The sequence below is a fragment of the Sciurus carolinensis genome, chromosome 19 (genome assembly GCF_902686445.1).
Source record: "Sciurus carolinensis chromosome 19, mSciCar1.2, whole genome shotgun sequence".
NCBI lineage: Eukaryota > Metazoa > Chordata > Mammalia > Rodentia > Sciuridae > Sciurus > Sciurus carolinensis.
In genome coordinates, this window is record NC_062231.1 from 12,483,886 (window position 1) to 12,506,019 (window position 22,134).

Here is a 22,134-nt window from a genome sequence, read left to right on the forward strand (position 1 = left end):
GAAACCCCTTACTACTAGTTCTCTACAAGTTAATGGTAGCAGGTACTTTTGGAACCTTTCAGATTTTCAAGCCTCCACTAAAGAACATGTGTGCCATTTAATCCTGCAAGGAAGACAGTTATCTTCACATTAAAAAGAGAAAATGGATTCAGAAATTTAAAAGTTCGGATAAGGAAGTTTTAGAATGGGATTCAAACTTAGCTCACTTGACTCTGATATCCATGTTCTTTCCCCTGCTGTCTTGCTCTCTAAGATCACCACTTCTGATTTCTATCATTTGCCTCCTTTGCCATTTCCCTAAAATTACCTCTTGGTTTGCTTTTTAAGGCAAATAATGGAATGTGAGGATGAGAGACATGGGAAGGTTATTGATAAGTCTCATAAAAACCAAGGTAACACTGGAAAAATGCAACTTTCAACTGTATGGAGGAAATTACTGAGAATCTGTTCATTCAGCAAGTATTTACTTAACATCTGTGTACTAGATAGTGGGGATGCTGAGTTAGAAAAAAACAAGAAATCTACCCTTGGAACCCTCACAGGCTGCTGATGTACTCGGCAGACTGGGAACAAGAGGCAGTTGACCACGGTGGAAGAGATCTTGAATGGTCAGCATGGAAAGAATTGACATGCAGTGTTTACGAAAGTAAAATCAGCAGAACTTGAAATCTGCTTAATAAGGGAAAAGATCAGGAACATGATTTTACCCACAGTTATTTGGGGGGAAAGGTTAAAATAGGTTTATAGAAGTAGTGCACCCCAATCATCCCAATGACTCGGAAGGCTGAGGCAGGAAGGGCCGCACATCCAAGGCCAGCCTTAGCAAGGTAGCAAGACTCTGTCTCAAAACAAAGAGTTGACATAGCTTAGTGCTAGAGGGCCCTTAGGTTCAACCCCCAACACCAGGAAGGGAAAAATATAAAAGACTAGCCCATTTTGAAGGACTTGGGGGAGGAGGGCATGCTCAGAGACATGCGGATTGGGTTTGTCAGAGGAGCAGGAGGGATTCATGTGGGTAGCCATTAGGCAGTTGGGAATTTAAGCCTGGAAACCACATCAGGGAGTCGTCACAGATATTTGAGCAACTACTGAGTGCCATGTACAGTCTTAGTTATTAGAGAAACAAAAGTGAACAAAACAGAAAGATCCCTACCTCTGGGGACCTTACATTCGAGTTTCTGGTGATACATTTAAAATGTAATGTCAGAAGGTTAAAAAAATAAAATCACAAGTTTGCATTTGGGCTTTTTCGGATTTTTTCATTACTTTAGAGTTTTTCCAGAATTTTTTTTATCAGAAATACTTGAAATCAGTAAGATTAAAGTAAGAGTGAAAAATCTTTTGTCTTAAGGACACTTGTGCTGTAAAAGTACTATTTTTGTAGCAAGAAGTACCTTGTAAAGGAGAACTCACTGGTATCAGTTTTACGGTCAGACTGGTTTATCCAGTGAAAGCCCGTTTCTATGTCATCTTCTCTTCCCAGTTAGCATATGCTCAGAAAATAGTGGTGTTTGGTGGTGGTGGTTTGGTTTGGTTTGGTTTGGTTTTGGGTTTTGGTGCTAGGGACTGAACACAGAGCCTTGTGTGTCCTAGGCAAGTGTTCTCCCCTGCTACATCCCCAACCCTTTTCTAAATTTTTGTTTATAGATGGGATCTTACTCAGTTGCCCAGGCCGGCCTCAAACTTAGAATCCTCCTTTCTCAGCCTCCTGAGTAGCTGGGATTACAAGGAATTGCCATTGCCCCTGGCTTCAGAAAATAATGTTCAGCCTTAGCCTGAGCTAGCAGGCTCAGCCAAGCACACAAGTGCTTCATCATGCTGAAGGTGAAAATAAACTTCTAACATCATAGCCAGAGCCTCGCTCTTCTTTTTAAACAAAAGTTTAAAGTCCTAGAGTTTGAAGGGAACTTGGATCATCTGTTCCGACTCTCCGTCAGGAAGTCTGGTGGCGTTGTTAACATGCAGCCATGAAAGCGCTGCTTGGACACTTCTGGTGGCACAGGCAAGCTGATGACTGAAACACACAGCACACCTGCTCTCATGCACACCTGTGCATGTCTTCAGTATGCCACCTATTTTTTTTTTGACATGGAGAGACTTAAAAGTCTGTTATTCATCTGTAAGATACATTTTCTAAACTGGGAGACCTTAGGTTCCTTCCTAGCTCAGAGGTTCTACTTTAAAAATAGCACCTAACAAACCAACATGTTGTCTGCTTACATCACCACTAGTACCAGCAGAAGTACAAGGATATCATTTTATGCCTCCACGCCTGGCATAGATCCCATATGGGGATTTTTATTTATTATTATTTTTTTAATGAAAAAGATTTTGTGCTCAGGCTTATGGATCTGTTAAGCCCAAACAGCAGCCTGAAGTCCACCTGGCAGTCTTGTCCTTGGTGCTGCCTGTCTCACTCACGCCCAGAAGTCCGCCCTCCTGCGAGAAGGCAGTCCCAGCACCAGCCCTGGCTATAACGGACAAGCCTTTGGATTGGAACAGTTGGGTTGAAAAAGACATTAATAATCCAAACTGGTATTCAACCCAGTCAGTAATGTTCCCTTAGCAGCCTTGGAAGAATCATTTATTGAAAGATTTTTTTTTCCTACAAAAAGTAGAGTTGATTCCATTTGTAGAAGGCAGGTGAAAGTGCTGCGTGACCATGAGAGCTAGCGGGTCGTGTTAAGTAAGGAGATGCGGGCAGCGTTGGCGCTGATCAGACACTTCTTAGGTGGCTTCCTCCTACAAGGCATTGTGCTAGCCTCATGGTACAAAGATGAATGTGACATAATCCCTGTCCTCAGGAACGCAAGTCAGAATAGGGGCAAGACACCCAGGTGCCACTTCAATATGATGTGGTTAAAACCAGTGATGGAGACATGTATAGGCCTATGGGAAGATAAAGGAAAGCTCTTAAGTCACGTGGGAGAGGGACATTGTCAGGGAAGATATCCTGGAGAAAGTCACACTTCACTGAGTCTTGAAGGCTGACAAAGGAATTGGGCAGAAGAAGAAAGGCAGTCCTGCCCTGGCCTGGCCACAGACCTGAGTGGGCAGAGACTGGAAGAGGGAGCAGCAGGCCACATCAGAAGAACCAGATTACAGTTGTGCCCCTGACACATAGGGATCTGAATGTGAGGTTTCAGCTGTTCCCAGGAGATCCCTGATAAAGCTGCTTTGGCACATGATAGGATGTTTAGCTATAAAATGAACTCATAAGCCAGGCGAGGTAGTGCCCACCCATAACACCAGGGACTCAGGGCTGAGGCAGGAGGATCATGAGTTCAAGGCCAGCCAGGGTAACTTACCGAGATCCTGTCTGAAAATAAAATAAAACAAAAAAGGGGGATATTGTCCAATGGTAGATTATGCACCTGCCTGGCACGTGCGAAGTCCTGGGTTCAGTCCCTAAGAATTGTTAGAACTAACGTACAGGTCCAGCTGGAGTAAGTGACTTCTCTGGGGAGAGGAGCATGCCTCTGCTCTCCACCAAATGTGCAGTGTCCCCCATGAAATTATTTTAAACTTTGTTCTTTATGGAAGATGGACCTGAAAAGTACTGATGGTAGGAAAGAGAAAGGGGCCAGAAGGAGGGGAGGTCTTAGTAGAAAAGGGACATCTGAGACAAACTGTGAAGTCACATTCAGAAGTGATCAAGATTGTTGTCATGAGGACTATTTGTGTATCACTGACTTTTTGAATTTTTAGAAATCAAGTCATAAGCCATCTTTGTTTTATCTTCCATTTTTCTAAGCCAAATTGTATCCAGAACACTCCTCTGAACCAGATGAGGCAGAGTCGGACAGGAGCCCTGCTGGCTTAGATCCACTTCCCTCTGTGGTGAGCCACGTACATCTCCACGCCGCTGAGCGTTCCCTGTGATCAGAGTTCTATATAAAAATGTGAAAAAGTGATTCCTGGAACTTCTAAGAAACATCACAGTCTACACAAGAGTTATTTCTCAAGCGAGTGAAATTTTTTGTGACAATTAAATAGATCTTTTTTTGGACTCTTAAGCAGAATCTTGATTTTTGCTTCAAATGGAAAGGTTTGGAATGTTTAGGAGAAAAAGCTTTCTGACTGTGGCTAAGGGAACGTAGTCCACTTTTATTCTCTGCTAATCCCCCTCCCTTTGAGATCACCTCCCCTTCACATACAGGACCAGCTCAGCACACTAGAAGTCACGATTGCACACAAGAGCATATCTCAGCAAGTTGCTCTGAACGTTGGTGGGGACAGACACGCCATTCCTACAGTGCACGCTGGAGAGGGACGGACAGTGACCACGAGGAAGAAAGACATTCTGCCAGGTGCAGTGGTGCACGCCTGTGATCCTGTCACCAGAGATCCAAGGGGCTCTCAGAGATGGGGGCGTCAACTCAGGATGAGTGGGGTCCTTAAAAAACATTACAGAAATGCATTTAGGGACATGTCAGTAAGAGGCCACAGACGTATTTATTTAGGAAAGTGAAGACACATCCGAGGGAGAATGTGGAATGCTGTCTCTAGAAGGACACACTTTAAAGGTCCCAGGCTCTCCTTTCAAAGGAAACTTGGTGAAGGGTGGGTATGGGAAGGTATGTGAGATGACATTACAGAAATTAGTGTGTGGAATATGAGATTCCCTAAAAAGAGCTGATACCCTGTAATAGCACAGGGTTTCATTGAAGATAGTGATAGGAAGTCGGAGATTTCTTAAACTTTTGTAGTTATGAATACATACTTGGATTTTGGGTAATGAACCTACCCAGCCAGGTTAAGTGATGGAAGAAGTTCTGTGTGTGTGTGTGTGTGTGTGTGTGTGTGTGTGTGTGTAAGGACAAAAACATTACAGCTGCTTAACTTGACAATCTTTTTCCCCACACCTGAGTACTGGGGATTGAAGCCAGGGTCTGTGCACGCTTGGCAGATGCTTTGCCCCTGAACTTACACCCCAAGACAAGCCCTTTCCATTTTATGTTGAGGCCAGGTCTCACAAAGTGGCCCAGGCTGACCTGAAACTTGGGATCCTCCTGCCTCAGCCTCCTTAGTAGCTAGGATTACAAGTGTGTGCCACCACACCCAATAGTTTAATGATCTTAACTGGCTTTATTTTCAGTTCTATCATCAGGCAACACTTCATTCCCTAAGCTAGAATCTGTGTTTCAGTTAGCTAAGCAGAAGAGGTTTTTATAGACAGAAAGTTGAAGAAGAAATAGAAAATAAGTGAATTGATCATTTCAAAGTTACTTCATTGTAAAACAGGGACAGGAAGACAGAGCAATAGAAAAATAACTGGTTAACATCAGCTTACTTTAGGTTACCTTTTTTGTGTAAGGATTAAAGCAGGGGCTGGGGAGATAGCTCAGTCGGTAGAGTGCTTGCCTTGTAAGCCCAAGGCCCTGGGTTCGATCCCCAGCACCCAAAAAAAAAAAGATTAAAGCAGAAGAAACTTCTTCGTTCTTAAGCCAACTGAAAATGGGAAATTGAGTTGTTACCTGTAATCCTGATGGAAGGTCAGATAACAGTTTAGTTTCAGCTTGGTGACATGGAACTTTAGCATGAGTGACTCCATTTTGATCTCTAGCCTGGTCTCTTGGGGCCTATTGCAGGAACTTGATATGAAATGGCAACCTCCTGTGACTGAACACTGCATGTGTCGGACAGAATCCATGTTGTTGTGGTGGTTATTTTGGCAGTGCCTGGGATCAAACCCAGGACCTCTCACTTGCCAGGCAGTCACTTACTGCAGAACTACTTCCCCAGCCCCTAATTTAACATGTTTAATATCTTTTTTTAAAGTCTCATGAAAAGATGGCTGACCCTATTATGTATATACATAATACAATACAATATACATAATAAGGTCAACCTAGGCTCCAAGAGAACAAGCTTACCAAGGTTACCCAGAGACACGGTGTGGTAAGGCCTAGTTGGAGCCCAGACCCTTGGCGGTGGTCAGCGCTGCTTCCGCTGCTCTGCCCTGACTATGACTGTCCCACCTGGGCGCTGTCACTTCATCTCCCTAGAGGCCTGTTAAAGTGGTAATGGTTTTACTCAGCCCCACCCTCAATGAGTCAGTGTTTTGAGGTGCTGCTGAAAATTTCTCTTGGGTGTTTTTTTTTTTTTTTTATCAATTCATTCATATTGGTTAGTAGATAATTGAAGTCTGGCAAATGAGTTCTTAGCTGTAAGAGACAAAAATGCAGACGAAGCGATATCCTGTGCTTGTTGGAGCCACAGAACAGAATGGTGACCAACCCGTACCGCGGCCTCCCTTAAGAGACAGGATGATCAGAAATGCAAGCCCCTTGAGATAGTCAGAAAAGACTTGAGTGGGGGTTACTGCCACTGTCTTCTTCCCTCCCAGTGATACCTGGAGGTGGGAGGCACTCGGCAGTCCAGCCAGGTGCTGTGAGCCACAAGCACTAGGTACAAAGTCCCTGTCCTGCTTTTACTGTTGTGTTAAATTACAGGACTCAGTTCAGAACCTAAATCTCCCTTGTTCATGCCTGAAGTGGGAAAGATCTTGGAAGGGAGTACATTCCCTTGGAAGAGAGTTTATATGTGAATCTTTAAAAAGAATACTCACATGGCACAAAAATAGCCAGTGCTAACGTGCTCTGTGCCACGTCCTGTTCTGAACACTTTTATATTTATCGACTCATTTTATCTTCACACGTCTTCTGAAGTGAGCATTATCTCCATTTTACAGTTGAAATGGGTACAGAGGTTAAGTAACTTACCCAGAGTTACGCAGCTGGGGGGCTATGTCAGATGTGAACCTAAGCACTTCATGCCAAAGTCCCGGCTTCTCTCCTCCACCACAGGAAGCCAGCTCAGTCTTCTTGCTTTTCAGATTTGCACCTCTTCCTATATCTTTAAGAAAATCCTGGGAATGTAGCTCAGAGGAAGAGCCCTTGCCTAGCATGGTGAGGCCCTGGATTCCACCTCCAGCACTGCAGGCGCGCGCGTACACACACACACACACACACACAGCCTCTCCTTTTTAATATGGCCCTTGAAATGTTTTTAATTTTTGCTGTTCACATTTGGAACTTGATTGTCAGGTTGGGGTGAGTTAGGAATCTAATTTTCCTTGTTGTACATGAACAACCCAGTATGGCTGCAAAAGCTATTTTTTAAAAAAGAACCACTTTTCAGTTGATGCATTCATAACTCACAGCTAAGTCAGAACCAGTGTTCACGCCCGGAGCATGGGCTTCCTCCTTAAGGAAGAAAGAGAGGTGCTCACCTCTCCCGCCCCGTGACTCTGGCTGGCATTCTCCCTTGCTTCCTCCCGTGTCCGCCCCCACTCTTCCCTGTCCTCATCTCACCCCTCCTTTCTGACCACTCCTGTCCCAGTTCTCTGTGTCTCCCTCCTTAAAAGACTGGTACTGCCACAGTTGGGAGGAGCTACTGAATAATCCGTGGTCCCTGGCTCAGGGTTCCTTGCTGCAGCCTGGGCTGGTTCTCCCTGGAGGCAAGGACTTTGTGTGCTGCAGGCCGTGCAGGGAGGACACATGGCTGCTCTTAGCAGCCCGAGGAGGACAGAGTCAGACAGGAGACAGCCGAGTGTGTCTTTAGTTACTTTGTGGGGACTCTATATTTGCAATTTAATTATTTCATTTAAAATGTGATCATTTGTAAATAATTACTTTATTAAAAGTTTATCGTGGGGCCTGGGGTTGTGACTTAGTGGTGGAGCGCTTGCCTAGCACGTAGGTTTGATTCTCAGAACCACATATAAATAATAAAATAAAAGTCCATCAACAACTAAAAAATATGTATCAAAAAATAATTTTTAAAATGTTGATTATGATGTTTTGTTTAATTTTAGAGTTATGTGTAAACCTTGATTCTAGTCCCTAAGCCATCTTTTCATCAGTATGATCAATTTTGATCCTTCCAGATTAATAATGAAAACTTTTCTATATCTCTTCTTCTTTAATCATCAGATTACATGTGAATTAATGATTCATTGCAATGTGAAAGAACCTTAAGAGAAAAATAGTGTACATAAGCATAGAGTAGTCTTAGATCTAGTGGTGTTCATCTTAATTGACTTTTCTTCTGTGCTAGACTTTCAGCTTAATCATTAAACAATCGGGGTCATATTATATACTGCAGTTGTGAGACCTGAAATCCCATTCTGAAAGGAAGTGGAGCAGTCGAACCTGGTGCAACGGAGGAGATTTGGGGCCTGAAGGAAGTGGGTTTGCAGGAGCTCTCGTTGCAGCTCCTGGTAACTTGGTTATCCAGAGCTGTGGCTGCTCCTCCATCTGGTGCCTCTGGCTGTTGCACTGGCCTCCAGGTGATTCAGGCGTGCGGAAGAAGTGATGTGAAGCTTATTGTTCCTGGTCCTGTTAGAGATACTCTTTTTTATTAACTAGCATAACATATTGTCATTCTGTTTTTAGTTTCAGTATTATCCACTGGGGCTGCAGATAGATACTGGACATGAAACCCAGGGCCTCACATGCTAGGCATGCACTCTACCATTAAGCTTCATGCCCAGCATTTTTACTTTATTTTGAATCAGGGGCTTGCTAAGTTGCCCAAGCTGGTCTTGAACTTGGGATCTTATTTGAACTTAACAGTATTTCTCACTTATCTAAGAAAGAAAATAATGCTTTTACCCACATCAGTGGTATTGAATCCAGTAATGAGCTAAATGTTTAATAGCTCAGAGATCAGTCTAGTGCCTGTTCAGGTAGTGAATGACAATGTACATTGAGAGGAAAAAAAGAGGATGCAATACCCATGCATGCCTGTCATCCCAATGACTCAGGAGGCTGAGGCAGGAGAATCACCTCAAAGCCAGCCTCAGCAACTTAGGGAGATCCTGTCTCTGAATAAAAAATTAAAAGGGCTGGGGATGTGGCTCAGGGGTTAAGTGCCTCTGAGTTCAATCCCTGGTACCCCCGCTCCCCCCCCCAAAAAAAAAAAAGAAGAAGAAGAAAAAGAAAACAAAACAGGATGCATCTCTAGGCTGAATTAATTACTAGACATTTCCTGAGTATTTTAGATTTTGTGCATTATTATCATGAAATTATAGTGGGGTAACCACTATGTCGTTATTTCTGGCAGATTGCTGCAAAGGCAGACTTTTAATGGGAACCAGAGAAAAAGGATATGCTCTTATTCTCTGCAGTGGTAAATTTGTAATTGGATGTGTACTGTGATTTTTTATCACCCTGGGATGGTTATTTCATTATCCACTTCTGGTAGTACTCAACAGAGAGCAGTTTCTAAGACCCTTTTTCTTGTGCCTTGCTCTGATTCACCACCGCAGGCCACATTGAATCCAGGAGTGCTTTACCACTGAGCAGTACCCCAGTCCTTCCTTTATTTTGAGACAGAGCCTCGCAATTTGATGAGGCTGGCCTCACACTTGTGATCTTCCTGTCTTGGCCTCCTGAGTCAATGGGATTATAGAGAGGAGTGTGCTATCATGCCCGACTGGGGAACTTAAAGAATTTTTTTTTCCCTAAATTTGAGAGACCTGACCCTTCCCCAGCTTTGGCTAACTGCTTTGAACTCAAAGTTTTAAGTTTTCAAATCTGAGCAGTTTCTTTTTCTTCAGTTTCCTTTAATGGTTCTCACCCATATGAAAGGATATTGCATGATCTTTGGAGTCCCCTGCCTGACAAAAACTTTTACTAGATAAAGCTTTAAAAATTTGAATTTTAAAGACCTGACCTTAGTCCTTGATTTAATTCCTTACCTCTTTCTATCCCAGTGCCTCAGGGTCCCTGTTATCTTCACCAACTTTATCACCAGTACTTGTGATTTGATAACAGTCACCTTTGCCACTCTGAGCAGTGCCTTCCCATTTTCCCTCTGCTCCTCTCCAGCTGCCATTTATTTTATTTAAGTGTCCTTATTAGAATAGAAAATGATTTCATTACCCTCAACATAAGGTAGATACAAAGACCCGGAAGCTGGCAGCACACGCCTGTCATCCCAGCCCTCAGGAGGCACATCAAGACCAGCCTCAGCAATTCAGCAAGACCCTGTCTCAAAATAAAAATATAAAAGGGGGCTAAGAGTGTAACTCAGTGGTACAAAGCCCTGTGTTAAATCCCCTGTACATGAAACTAAAATTTAAAAATATAAAATAAAAAGGGGCAGGAATGTAGCTCAGTGGTAGAGTGTTTGCCTAGCACATGTGAAGCTGAGTTCAGTTCTGCTGCTGGAAAAAAAAAAAGAAAGAAAGAAAAGAAATAAAAGGACGCTGTAATAAAAATTTAATATTTCTGTCTAGCCACTAGCATACCACACCTATTCTTGCCCGCTACCCTCACCCGGGGCCATGCTGGGGATGGAACCCAGGGCTTCTGCACACTGGGCCAGCACTCGCCTGCTGAGCTGCTTTCCCAGGCCTGACACTCCTATTCTTGCCAGCATTTTCAGATATCCATAGTCTGTGAGCATGGATCAGAGGACAGTGAAGGCTGGACACTGAAATGGTTTTCATACCATTAAGTTGAAAAGCAGATGTACTTTGTCTTAAACTAATGTGTTTCCGAACAAAAGTCTGCAGCAGACTGTGAATTAATTCATGCCTTAAACCACTTATGGGAGCTTTACTATTTAAAGAGATACTGTGATGAGTTCTCTAGCAAAAACTACTCCCAGTTTACAGCCGCGCAGATCTTTTTTCATAATACTGTATTTTGTTCTGCTTAAAGCAAAGCATACTGTAGAAGGACAAGGGCGAGACAGGACGGTTAGAACGCACGGGTCAGCTCTCTGCTGAGAGTTGAGAGAAGGGAGAGTTTCAGCACATTTGGGACCATTAATTCTGGGCAGGTGATCCTCTTGGGCTCCTTCTAACATCCGCCTCTTGCTTTTCTGCCCAGATCGAGCGGTTGGAAGTAAGCAGCCTCGCCCAGACTTCCAGTGCAGTGGCCTCCAGCACTGATGGCAGCATCCACACAGACTCTGTGGACGGCATTCCAGACCCTCAGCGCACGAAGGCTGCCATTGCTCACCTACAGCAGAAGATCCTGAAGCTCACAGAACAGATCAAGATTGCACAAACAGCCCGGGACGACAACGTCGCTGAGTACTTGAAGCTTGCCAACAGTGCGGACAAGCAGCAGGCCGCCCGTATCAAGCAGGTCTTCGAGAAGAAGAATCAGAAGTCTGCCCAAACCATCCTCCAGCTACAAAAGAAGCTCGAGCACTACCATCGCAAGCTCCGAGAGGTAGAGCAGAATGGGATCCCCCGGCAGCCAAAGGATGTCTTCAGGGACATGCACCAGGGTCTGAAGGACGTGGGAGCAAAGGTGACTGGCTTCAGCGAAGGTGTGGTGGACAGTGTCAAAGGGGGATTTTCCAGCTTCTCCCAGGCCACCCACTCAGCAGCTGGAGCTGTGGTCTCAAAACCCAGAGAGATCGCATCACTGATTCGGAACAAATTTGGCAGTGCAGACAACATCCCCAACCTGAAGGACTCCTTAGAGGAAGGGCAAGTGGATGATGGGGGGAAGGCTTTGGGGGTGATTTCGAACTTCCAGTCAAGCCCAAAATATGGTAGTGAGGAAGATTGTTCTAGTGCCACTTCAGGCTCAGTGGGAGCCAACAGCACCACTGGGGGCATTGCTGTAGGAGCGTCTAGCTCCAAAACCAACACCCTGGACATGCAGAGCTCAGGATTTGATGCACTACTCCACGAGATCCAGGAGATCCGGGAAACCCAGGCCAGACTGGAGGAATCCTTTGAGACCCTCAAGGAACATTATCAGAGGGACTATTCCTTAATAATGCAGACCTTACAGGAGGAACGGTATAGGTAAGTTATGTGGAATTAAAATCCTAAATTATTTTTGGGGTCTCCCCTTGCCAATCCTGACACTCCTATTCCAAAAGAAGGAAAAGTAGCTTTAAAAAGTCTTTATCTTTCTCTAGAGTGCCCAGAGCACTTTAGACGTGTGATATGACATCCACATTGAGTTCACGTTTCATAGCCAGCAAAACAGAGGCATAGCAGTTAAATGACTCCCAAGATCACACACTGATGAAGCATTTTAGTCAGCTGACAAAACATTGCTTAACTCTCCAGTCTTGCATTCTGGTTTAAGACTTTAAAATGAAGCCCATGCTTTCTAAGGCAGTCCATCTATTTATTATTATAGAACTACCCGATCATCAAAGCTACATTGAATTCAAAAGATCTTAGTTCTCAGACTCAAATACAAAAATACAAGCCAGCAAAAATACAGTGAACCGTATAGATATTGGACCTTAAACATTTATCTGGGCAATCAGTTAGATCAGAATGGAGGTGAATGCAGATAAGTATCTGTTGCTTTTATTATGAATTGGCAGATGTTTGAATGGGAGGAGACTTAAACATGAAATGGTTCTACAGTGGAACATTCCCAAAGGACTAAATGCTTTGAATCATTATCTGTGCCAAGGGTGTAAACCAGTTTGTTCCCCATGGCCCCACCACTCATGATGGGGATTAAACCCAGGGTCACATGGTAACCATGCATTCTACCACTGAGCTATACCTCAAGTGTGGTGTCTTTTTTGGGGTTTCATATTATACTACATACTTGTATTGGGTCACTCTTAGCTGTTCTGCACATGTGTGTCCTTTCCCCTTGTTTCTTCACATGCAGAAAGAAATAATGTCCTCCCTATAGTACTTCATGTTCAGATCCTACCTGGCCACTCATGATGCAGAGTGAGGGCCGGCCTTACAGGAGCTACAGGTCTGCAGATCATCCTGTGAAGGACCTGGGTTTTGGTCTGAGTGCAGTTACTGACTAAAGGAACCCTCAGTACGTCTGCTGTAAAACCTGAGGTGTTGTAAACAAACAATCTCTTAAGGTCCCTTTCACCTCTTAAAAATAAAAGTGATGTTTTTCAAACTTTACTTTTGTGAGATAATCTCTAGGCCTGAAATAAATTGTTCACATGTATCAATTAGCTCTGAGGAGATTTAAAGTAACAAGCTCTTTTCAGATGGTAAAAATGCATCAGTAATTCAATCCTATCTCTCTCCTTTACTCTCCTTCAATTCTAACTTAAGACTTCAAGGGATAAGAAAAGTGTGTAGGAGAAGTTCTAAAAATGAACACACTGCTATTTTTATTTCATTGTTCTACATATACTTTAATATACTGAGAACTTGATGTCTAAAGTAGTGAGCAATCTTAATATTCAGGTAGACTCGAAAAATCATACCGTCGGTCCTTTGTATACAACATAGTAAACTTAAGTTTCAGGTTCAGATTCCAGTCTCATTGCTTACTAACCTTTAAAACTAACAAAATTTCTTAATATCTCTAAGTCTTGGTTTCCTCATCACTAACGTAGAAACAATAATAATGATCCTGTGCAACATTATTGTGACATTTAAATGAAATTTCTGTAAGACACATTGCTCAATGCCTGTTCCCTTAGTGCCCCTGGATGTCAATCAACAACTGTTGTGAACAAGCCCCTGCCTAGCATTGCTCAGTCAGTGGCTTAAAAAATGCTGCCTGCTTTGACTCTTTTGTTTTGAGATTCCTCCAATTCATCTAGAGCTTGTTGTCTTTGGGTTAGATATAGGTCAGAAAATCAGAAAAAAAAAAAAAAAAAAAAAAAGACACATTTCCCAAGTCTTACCTTGGTATCCATTTAAAATAAATCAGACGAGCAGAACTTCAGCTCCTCATTATCACCTCATTTAGGAGTTAATGAGCAGTGCTTTTACTTCATTGCACTTTGGGTTCTCCGTAGAAGGTAAATGGCTAGTTTTTCTGGAATGAAGAGGAAATAAAGAAAACTTTTCAATCTTCTAAAAGAGAGGTAAAACCTGGGGGCTGGAGGAAGATATAATATGTGACCTGACTAGTCTGTCATTCCACTTCAGCCTCAGGATGATTTTCCTTAAAACAGATCTTGGAGAAAGCAAGCCTTTCCCCCGTGAAAGTCAGTGGGAAAGTCACAACCAGTTCATTGAGGTTTTTTGCATTCGTAATTCCCCGTGTAAGGTGGTTAGGGATTTCTCCTCCGTTACATATGTCTTTGACAGTAAATGTAGTTGTCTAGCTTTGTTGGTCTTGAGTTTCACATAAGTGAGATTCTCCCCCCACCCCCATTGAAGCCTATTTTAAGCACCAGAGCTTTTCACATTTTAAGCGTTCTTGGAGTGTCTCTCTGCCTCCTTTCAACCAAATCCACAGAACCCAACTTAAGGAAATAGCTTAGAATGACAGCTTGCTACTCAGAGCTGGTGAGGCTGCAGTGACGTGTGTCTGCGGAAGATGGTCCTGGGCTGTTTTTGGTCCATCTGTCTGCTGTTTTATGGTTCGTGTCTTCTCCTTTCTGTACGTCCTTCACACTCCACCCCTGCAGAGCCCCTCTTTTTTTTTGTTTTTGGGTTTTTTTTTTTTCCTTTCTGCTTGGTGCTGGGGATCAGACCTGGGGCCTTGCTCGCGTTAGGCCAGCAGTCGCCCCTGAGGTACACTCCCAGCCTGCGGCCCCTGTGGCTGCTCTGCCGCACGCTTTCCTTTTGTCTAGAAAGGAAGTAGGCGGAGGACCAGCTTCGTGGGACTCTCATAGCCAAGACATTGGACGCACATTTGGCCACTCTAGATACTCTAGATGTGCCTTTTTCTTTTCCAGTGCTGGGGATGGAACTAGGGTCTCTGACATTCTACATTCTTTACACTGAGTTATATCCTACCTATAGATGCATCTTTTAATTTTTTTCCTATGCTGTAGGGTTTATTTTACATAATAAGCTAATATCTGAGTTGACAGAGAGCTGTGCACAGTACTGCTTGTTACTTGGTGAGCACAGTGATGACACTGTCCCTGACAGCGCTCCCAAACTCCTAGGGTGTGCGTGATGCCAGGTACTGGTTTGGTTTGGTTTGGTTTTAAATCCAGGGGTGCTCTACCACTGAGCCACCTCTTGAGCCCTTTTTAATTTTTTATTTTGAGACAGTCTTGTTAGGTGATGAGGGCTTCATTATTTGCTGAGGCTGGCCTCAAACTTGTGATCTTCCTGCCTCTGGCTGTCTCTGAAACTACAGGCCAACGCCACCTCGCTGGCCTAGATGCTTTAAATGCACATGCTCGTCCTCACAGTAGTCCTGCCTGTACATCGTCCCATCCCCATCTTAGAGATGAGACACTTCAGGCCTAAAATCAGCCGGGGGTTCCTTGGTACTAAGTAGTTAAGCCACACTTCAAACCCAGTTTTATCTGACTTTGAATCCAGTGTTCTTTTTATACCAGGATAGGTTTGGGTTTCTTTCTTTCTTTCGTTCGTTCATTCATTCGTTCGTTCATTCGTTCTTTTTCTTTCTTTCTTTTCTTTCTTTCTTTCAACATTTTTTAGTTTTCAATGGACCTTTACTTGTTTTTTTATATGTGGTGCTGAGGATGGAACCCAGGGCCTCACACATGCCAGGCAAGCGCTCTACCAGAGCCACAACCCCAGCCCCAGGATAGGTTTTGTTTCAGGCTCAACCCTGAACTCTGCAGTCGAAAGACTCGCCTAGTTCTAAGAAGCACCATGGCACTGGCAATGGGTAATAGGTCTTTCTCAGGTCAAATGTGTGTTTACTAAAAGTTGAGTCACTGTTTCAAACGTTTTTTTTATAAAATTCTGTGATCATGCAAGCTCCAGGAGGTTTTTCAAGCCAGTACAGCAGTGTAGTGGAAATCTCAAAGAAACCCCCACCCCAGGACTGGGAGTGTAGCTCAGGTAGAGCAGCCGCCTGATGCCACAAAAACAAAAAAACGAAGAAGAAAGAAATGCCTGCTCCAGTCATTGCTCCCTTTGCAGCATCCCTCCCAGTAATGTCGCTCTCGCTATGCCTCCCTTGCTTCTACCCCAGTGAGTGTGCCAGGCGAGAGGTTGCCCAAGACCATCTGCTCAACTCTGGAGTCATCAGAAGCGTGGAAGCCTGGGGAGCACCGGTGTGTGTGTATAGACTGACGGTGGTTTTAACACCCACGGGCACCTAGGCCAGGAAGCCATCATAGCAGACCCTGGGCCTGACCACCCCTTCAACCTTTGGCCAGGACCCTCGGTGCTTAGTCTCTGAGCTTTGCACTGGGCTCTCAGCTACGCGGGAGATGACATAGCGCAGGGAGATAGGAGGCAAGGTGTGGACATTGAGTGATGAAGACCATCCCCAGGAAGTGCTGTCTCACTCTGGTGACTGGCAACTGGGTCCGTGGTCCTTCAGAAGTGAAAGGAACTGAAATATCTGTTTTAATCTAATTTAAGACTAGTATCCTGAAACCCAGAAACATAAAGGGACTTTTGCTGGATCACACAATAAAACTGCTTCACATATATTCAATTTGCTACTAAAATCTGAGGACCAGGCCTGTCCCACAGGGTGTGACACATCTAATGGAGTGCCAAAAGAAAGGGCTCAGATTCGGCCGTGGCAAAAGGCACTGAATGTAAGAGCTGGGAATGCCAGGGGCTTTCCTGGTGTGCCCTCGCTGGTGAGGGGATCCACTTTCCGCCTGCACAGCAATGCTGTACGGTCTGACCAGAAACCCTCCCAGCCTCATGAGCAGCAGTGCCGTTTCGAAGCTGCTATTTTAAGGGTATTATTGTCCCTTGGACATCAGCTTCTGAGAATGTTTGTATTAAGCCCAGGGATATTTTTAATTGCACTGAGTCCAAAAGCAAAAACACAGAAGGCTGCAGTCACCATGAACCGTCATCATGTGCAGTAGAGCGGTCAGGAACCACACTAGCCTAATTAGGCATGGGCCAGAGGAGTTCCACCGAGAAAGGAGAGTGGTGGGTTAAACAATTTTACATGATTTTGTTATCATAGTACATAAACCAGGGAGACCCTGTCTCAATAAAATTGAAGAATAAATAAGTAAGGGCGATGTTCTTTTGATGGGTTGAGCCACCTGTAGGGAGACTCCTAGGTGAGCTCTTCCCAAGGTAGCCACTAAGGAGGTAACAGAGGAGGCAGTGGGGAGAAATGAACCAGCAGCCCCCACTGATGCATTGGGCCTGGACAGACTTGAATTACTTGCCAGTTCTGACACTACCTAAGCTTGTGTGGCCTTGAGCAGACCATATGATTCATCTGGCCCCAGTGAAAAACAAGGTAATGATATTTGCTCTGCAGGTTGGTGGAGGTTGTTAAATGAGATCATGCATTTCAAAGCATCCAGTAGGTACTAGGTTTGGAGTAGGAGCGCAGGGGCTGGAGCTGTATCTCTAGAACAGATGCGTAGGATGTAGAAGCCCCAGCACCCAAAGGGAAAACAAATAAGATTATGAGCTCAATAAATGCCCCGTCCCACCCAGCGTTCCGTGAGGAAATAAAATCTGGGGCTGGGACGTAGCTCAGAGGTAGGGTCTTACTGGAAGCCAAAGGTTCCATTGAGGTTCCATTTAGGAAACAGCAGTCTGCTCCCAGGGTGCCTGTGGGTGTCAGCCTGGGACCTGGTTCTTCCAGTTTTTTCTCAGTACCTGCTCCACAGGTTGCTTCCGCCATCCTGCCCTAGTGACCTGTTGCCCAACCAGGGAAGCACCAGCGGTTCTCAGAGGTGGCTCCAAACCCCGGAGCCACACCCGGACAGTAATACTGAGAGGGCTGACGAGTGCCCAGCCTGCGCACTCACCCAGTTTCTCATTCATCAGGAATTCAACCCAGAAGTGTCCCTGGCCTATCTTTGATCAAGGAAGGTGGCTGCTGTGTTGACCAATCCAGTGACCAAGACACTTTAGTAGATCAGTATTCATTTATGAATTATTGACCTCCAACAAAGTCTGAGTGTGTTTCATACTTGGTAGATCAGGTTTTACTTTAGTGGGGGATGGATTTCATCTGCCAAAATACAGCTGACCTCCTTTCTTTAAAAAGTAAATGTTAAGCCTTTCTCTTTGCTAATAGTCAAGCTCTAGCAATACTTAGGTGTCTAGTGTCCCTTTGGGTTATGATGAATTAGAAAGGATCCTGGAGTAAAAATCCTGAAAATGAGGTTATTGGTCTCGTGCTAGTTTGTGTTCCTGATGGAGTTGCATGACCAGCGTGTGCCAGCCAAAGTCACATTCAGGGAGGTCAGGAGCCACCCCGTCCTGCCCTGCATGTCCAGAGAGCTTTAGTGGGGTTACATCACTTAAGGAGGAGTTCTTGGTTTTAAAAGCTAAACTGGAAGAGGCCACACACAATTATTTTACCTTCTTTTTCCCCCCTGCCTTTTGGTTTGGTGTTAGTATTAATGAAAGATGGAACTGTTTTGTGTCTGAATTCCCAGGTACCTGGGTTCTCCTTGTTAGAGTCGAGACAGTCGCCACCGGCCAGTAACGCCAAGCCGGAGAGCTCGGGCTGTCAGCAGTGGAGGTGGTGGGAAGCGGGTAGGAGCGGGATGTTTGCTTTGTTGTTCAGGTTTTGCATTTGGTTAATAGCACGGGAAATTTTTTGTAAAGGCAACAGTAAAGCAAATCTAGAAAGGAGGTCTGAGCCAGATGGTTCAGATCTTTACAGTGCCTCGGTCACTCGCTCAGGGCCCTCTGCGTCTCTCCTGGCCTCCTATTTCTTACTTATAAAATTGAAGTCCCTCCCGGGGGGGAGGGAGATGAGGAGTCGTATAGAAATAGCTTCATAAATCCCAGTTCCTTGGAGGCAGACGCTGCACATAAAAAGACACGGGGGAGGACAGTCATCGTGGCTCTCGTTACTGGAGCTGGTGTTTTGATGTTTTGATGCTTGTGATGATTCAGTCGATTAGGCTGAACCCTCATTCCTCCCCCACACGCACTCCTCCACCCAAAACACCACCCGGTTCTTAGTGGGCCCTCTGCTAGGCGACTTGCAGACCAGAGCTTCCCGTGCAGGTTGCATAAGCCATCCTGGGGCTGGCAGCTCTAGAACAAAGCTAATGCCCAGCTGACCAGGTGTGCGCTTGCTGAAAAAGCCGAGGAACTGACTTCCAAGGGCCGGGTGAACGGAGGAGGGAAAAGTGGCCCTGCAATGACAGGCCAGGGGGGTTCTTGCAAGGTACTGAGCCAGCCCAGGTCTACGGTCCAAGACACCAAGGGCGTTTTGCCAAACCCTTTGTTCACCAGATTGTATAAAAGCCACCAGTTGCGCAGCTCTGTCCGCTTCCTCCCCAATGTTTCCTGCAGATTGGGGTGCTCGCTAGGGTAACCGAGCTCCACTGTTGTGTGAACGCACGAGGATCTCACCTACACTGTAACAGCTGCAACTTTTCTGTTCTTTCAGAAAGTCCTCATTCCCCAGGTAATTCTTACAACTTGAAGAAGGAAATAAGTGCTGGTAGTTATCAGTGGCTGCACTAAAGGGGCCAGCTCAGCTGGACCCGGGGTGGTCTTGCTTCACCTTGGGTTTCATAGCTTTGTCATGACCTTGGCGAGTCTCTTAACCTGTTTGCTTCATCTGCTGGGAAATTGAGCTCACTCCACTTACCAAACGCTGCTATGCTATTTAACTACTTGCTAATAATAGATAGTGCTCCTCACTTGGGAAGGCTCTCAGCTTAAGGAGATTTTGCCATTAATTTACCTTGCAGTTTTGAGCAAGTGACTCAATCGCTGAAGGACTGTATTTTCTACAAGGGCATGGAGAGGAATAGCAGTTTCTACTCAGCCTTTTCCAGACAGTGTTAAAGATAAAATTGACTCGAGACTCCTCCTGTCACACACACACACACACCATGAAAGGAATGTATAGGTGAGATAGTTTCGTCCATGTGAGGGAAACTTGGAATGGGACAGGGAGTGCGACTTGTAGGTGTATGGCCAGCCCGAACCGGGGAGTGGCAGGAACCAGGTGTCACGCTGCCTTCCTGATGGGGCAAGCTGTGAGAAGGGCTCGTTGCATTTCGAAGGACAGCAATGTGCCCACCAGACCCAACTGCATGACGTGACAGAAAATAGAAAGATGAAAACAGCGAAGTTCCAAAACACCTAAATTGAGATCACAGAGATCGATGAAGAAATGGAGGCGAGAGAAGGGAGTCGGAGTGGAAACCAGTGGAGCTGCAGAGCACTTGAGGCCACCCGACAGTCCCCGTGAAGCACCTCACCAGGGACAGTGGGGGGAGAGTGATGATCACTGCTCAGCCCCAGGTGCAGCTGCCCCAGCGGCTGTTTACCGATCCCAGAGGAAGAAGAGCAGCAAGGATCTGGACGGTAGCTACTCATGGCTCCTCAGCAAGCGGACCAGGGCAAGATGGAGGCCTCAACCCGGAGCAGTCTTGATTGTGTTTGTATCTACCATTCCAGATCCTCCTGCCTCAGCCTCCCAAGTCACCTCCAGATCATCTTGAAGCTGGGCCGGTGGCACATACCTGTAATCCCAGCAACTCGGGAGACTGAAGCAGGAGGATCGCAAATTCAGGACCAGCCTCAGCAACTTAGTGAGCCCCTATCTTAAAAGATAAAAAGGTCTGGGGGTGTAGCTCAGAGGCAGAGCACCACACCAAAAAGAAAAGGGAAAAAAAACCCATCTTGAACTCATTCTGCTGACTGCTGTGATCTCTTGCTCATGCTCTTTGGAAAGACAAGCTGCCTTCTGTTGTGTTGTCTTTACCCAGGGTGTGGACACAGGGGCCAGGTCAGTAATGCCAAGGCCAAGTCAGCACTCACTGGCTGCTGCAGAGAATCCCCCAGACCTGGATGCTGGGAGCTTCCTTGCTGGGGTGGCAGATGCTTTGTTGTACATTATAAAAGGTCTGGCGAGAAGAGGAGGAGAGGGCCAGGCGCACCTCCTGCCACCTGAGCCGTGTGCAGTGGTGAGGCTGAGCTGGGGGTGAAGGCCAAGTCACTTTTGTATTGGCAGGGGCCCAGGGGTTCCAAACACACACCTCTAGTTAAAAAGCAAAATTGCATTTACCTTCGTGTTTTGTGTCCTGATGTCTGTGAGCATCGGTTGGTTGAAGAGGAAAGGAATAAAATGTCCAGATGCTTAACAGGTAGCAAGTGCCGAGCAGGTTAAGGCACAGACACGGAGCTGCACCCGAGAGCGACCGGGATGGTTTCCTCCTGTGGGGGAGTGCTCCTCCACACTGGCTTGCGTCCACGTTTGGGGTGTCGCGACCGACACGGAACGTTCATGACACGTTCTAACGTGGAAATTAGTTTTCCTTCCTTCTCGGTGTTTACCTCAAGTAGAGTTGCTGGGCCGTGGGAAAACTGTTAGCTCTTTGAGGGACTGCCAGACTTCCAAAACGGTGGCACCGATTTACCATCCCACCAGCAGTGTGTGAGGTGTGGATTTCCCCGCGTCCTTGCCAACACTGCTTTATTTATCACTGTGGGTCTGTGGTCTCTCATCGCGCCCTCTTCTCCTGTCGACTCCACCTGACAGCAGGCTGCAGGCCATTGCCGCAGCTTCATGCCCCCGGCTCCTTCTGTGGCCGTGTGACATGGTGGCTGCCAGGCGGGCTCAGGCTTCTCACTTTTAAAGGGAGTAGTTGATCTGGGCTTCTTGACTACCTTCCAGATGACATCGCAGTGTGAAGCTGAAGAGCTTGGGCTTTAGCGGCTGAGATTGAGCTCAGGGGTAAATGCCTGCCTGTCTAGCGCGTGACAAGCCCTGGGTTCCATCCCTAGTGCAAAAAAAAATTTTTCTTTTCAATTTTTTAAGACCTTGGGGGGTTTTTTTGTTGTTTTGGGTTTTTTTGGAGGCGGGGTGGGTAGAGACAGGGTCTCCCTGAATTGCTGAGGCTGGCTTTGAACTTGTGCCCCTCTTGCCTCAGCCTCCTGAGCTCCAGGATGCCAGGTTTCCCGCACCCTGGCTCAAAACCGTGGGTTTTAAAGTCACGCAAATCTAAATGCAACCCTTGCTCCCTGGCTGTGTCCTCAAGCAGGTCACTCAGGTGCTTCTTGGAGCCTTGATTCCTCATCTGTAAAGTGAAGATGTTGAAATGCACCCTCACGGTTGTCGGAGTAAACCTGCACAGCATGCGCGGAGTCAAAGCTGCTGCCACCTTTTCCGCCTGCCGTGGTGTGTGCGAGCCATGCTTAATATCAAATGAAATCCCATCGCTCCTAAAGGCCTGAAAGACCATAAAGGCCAAGAGGCTGGGGCAGCAGCCTTTGGAGCACAGGCAGAGGGACCCAGGGGGCTTCTGTCACAGAATACAGGCAGGCGGTCCCTCACACGTGCCGCCCTCGCCACCATCCAACAC

The 22,134-nt window shown here is 45.8% G+C and overlaps 1 protein-coding gene across 8 annotated transcripts in view; it reads left to right on the forward strand.

The window, feature by feature from the left end:
• The window catches only part of Tmcc1 (transmembrane and coiled-coil domain family 1), a 161,045-nt gene that overhangs the window by 133,479 nt on the left and 5,432 nt on the right, over nucleotides 1-22,134 (forward strand). For all 8 annotated transcript variants that reach the window (XM_047534571.1, XM_047534572.1, XM_047534573.1 and 5 more), the window contains one exon: nucleotides 10,845-11,779. In XM_047534571.1, coding sequence (XP_047390527.1) covers nucleotides 10,845-11,779 — 935 coding nt within the window. The remainder of the gene's footprint in view (nucleotides 1-10,844; nucleotides 11,780-22,134) is intronic.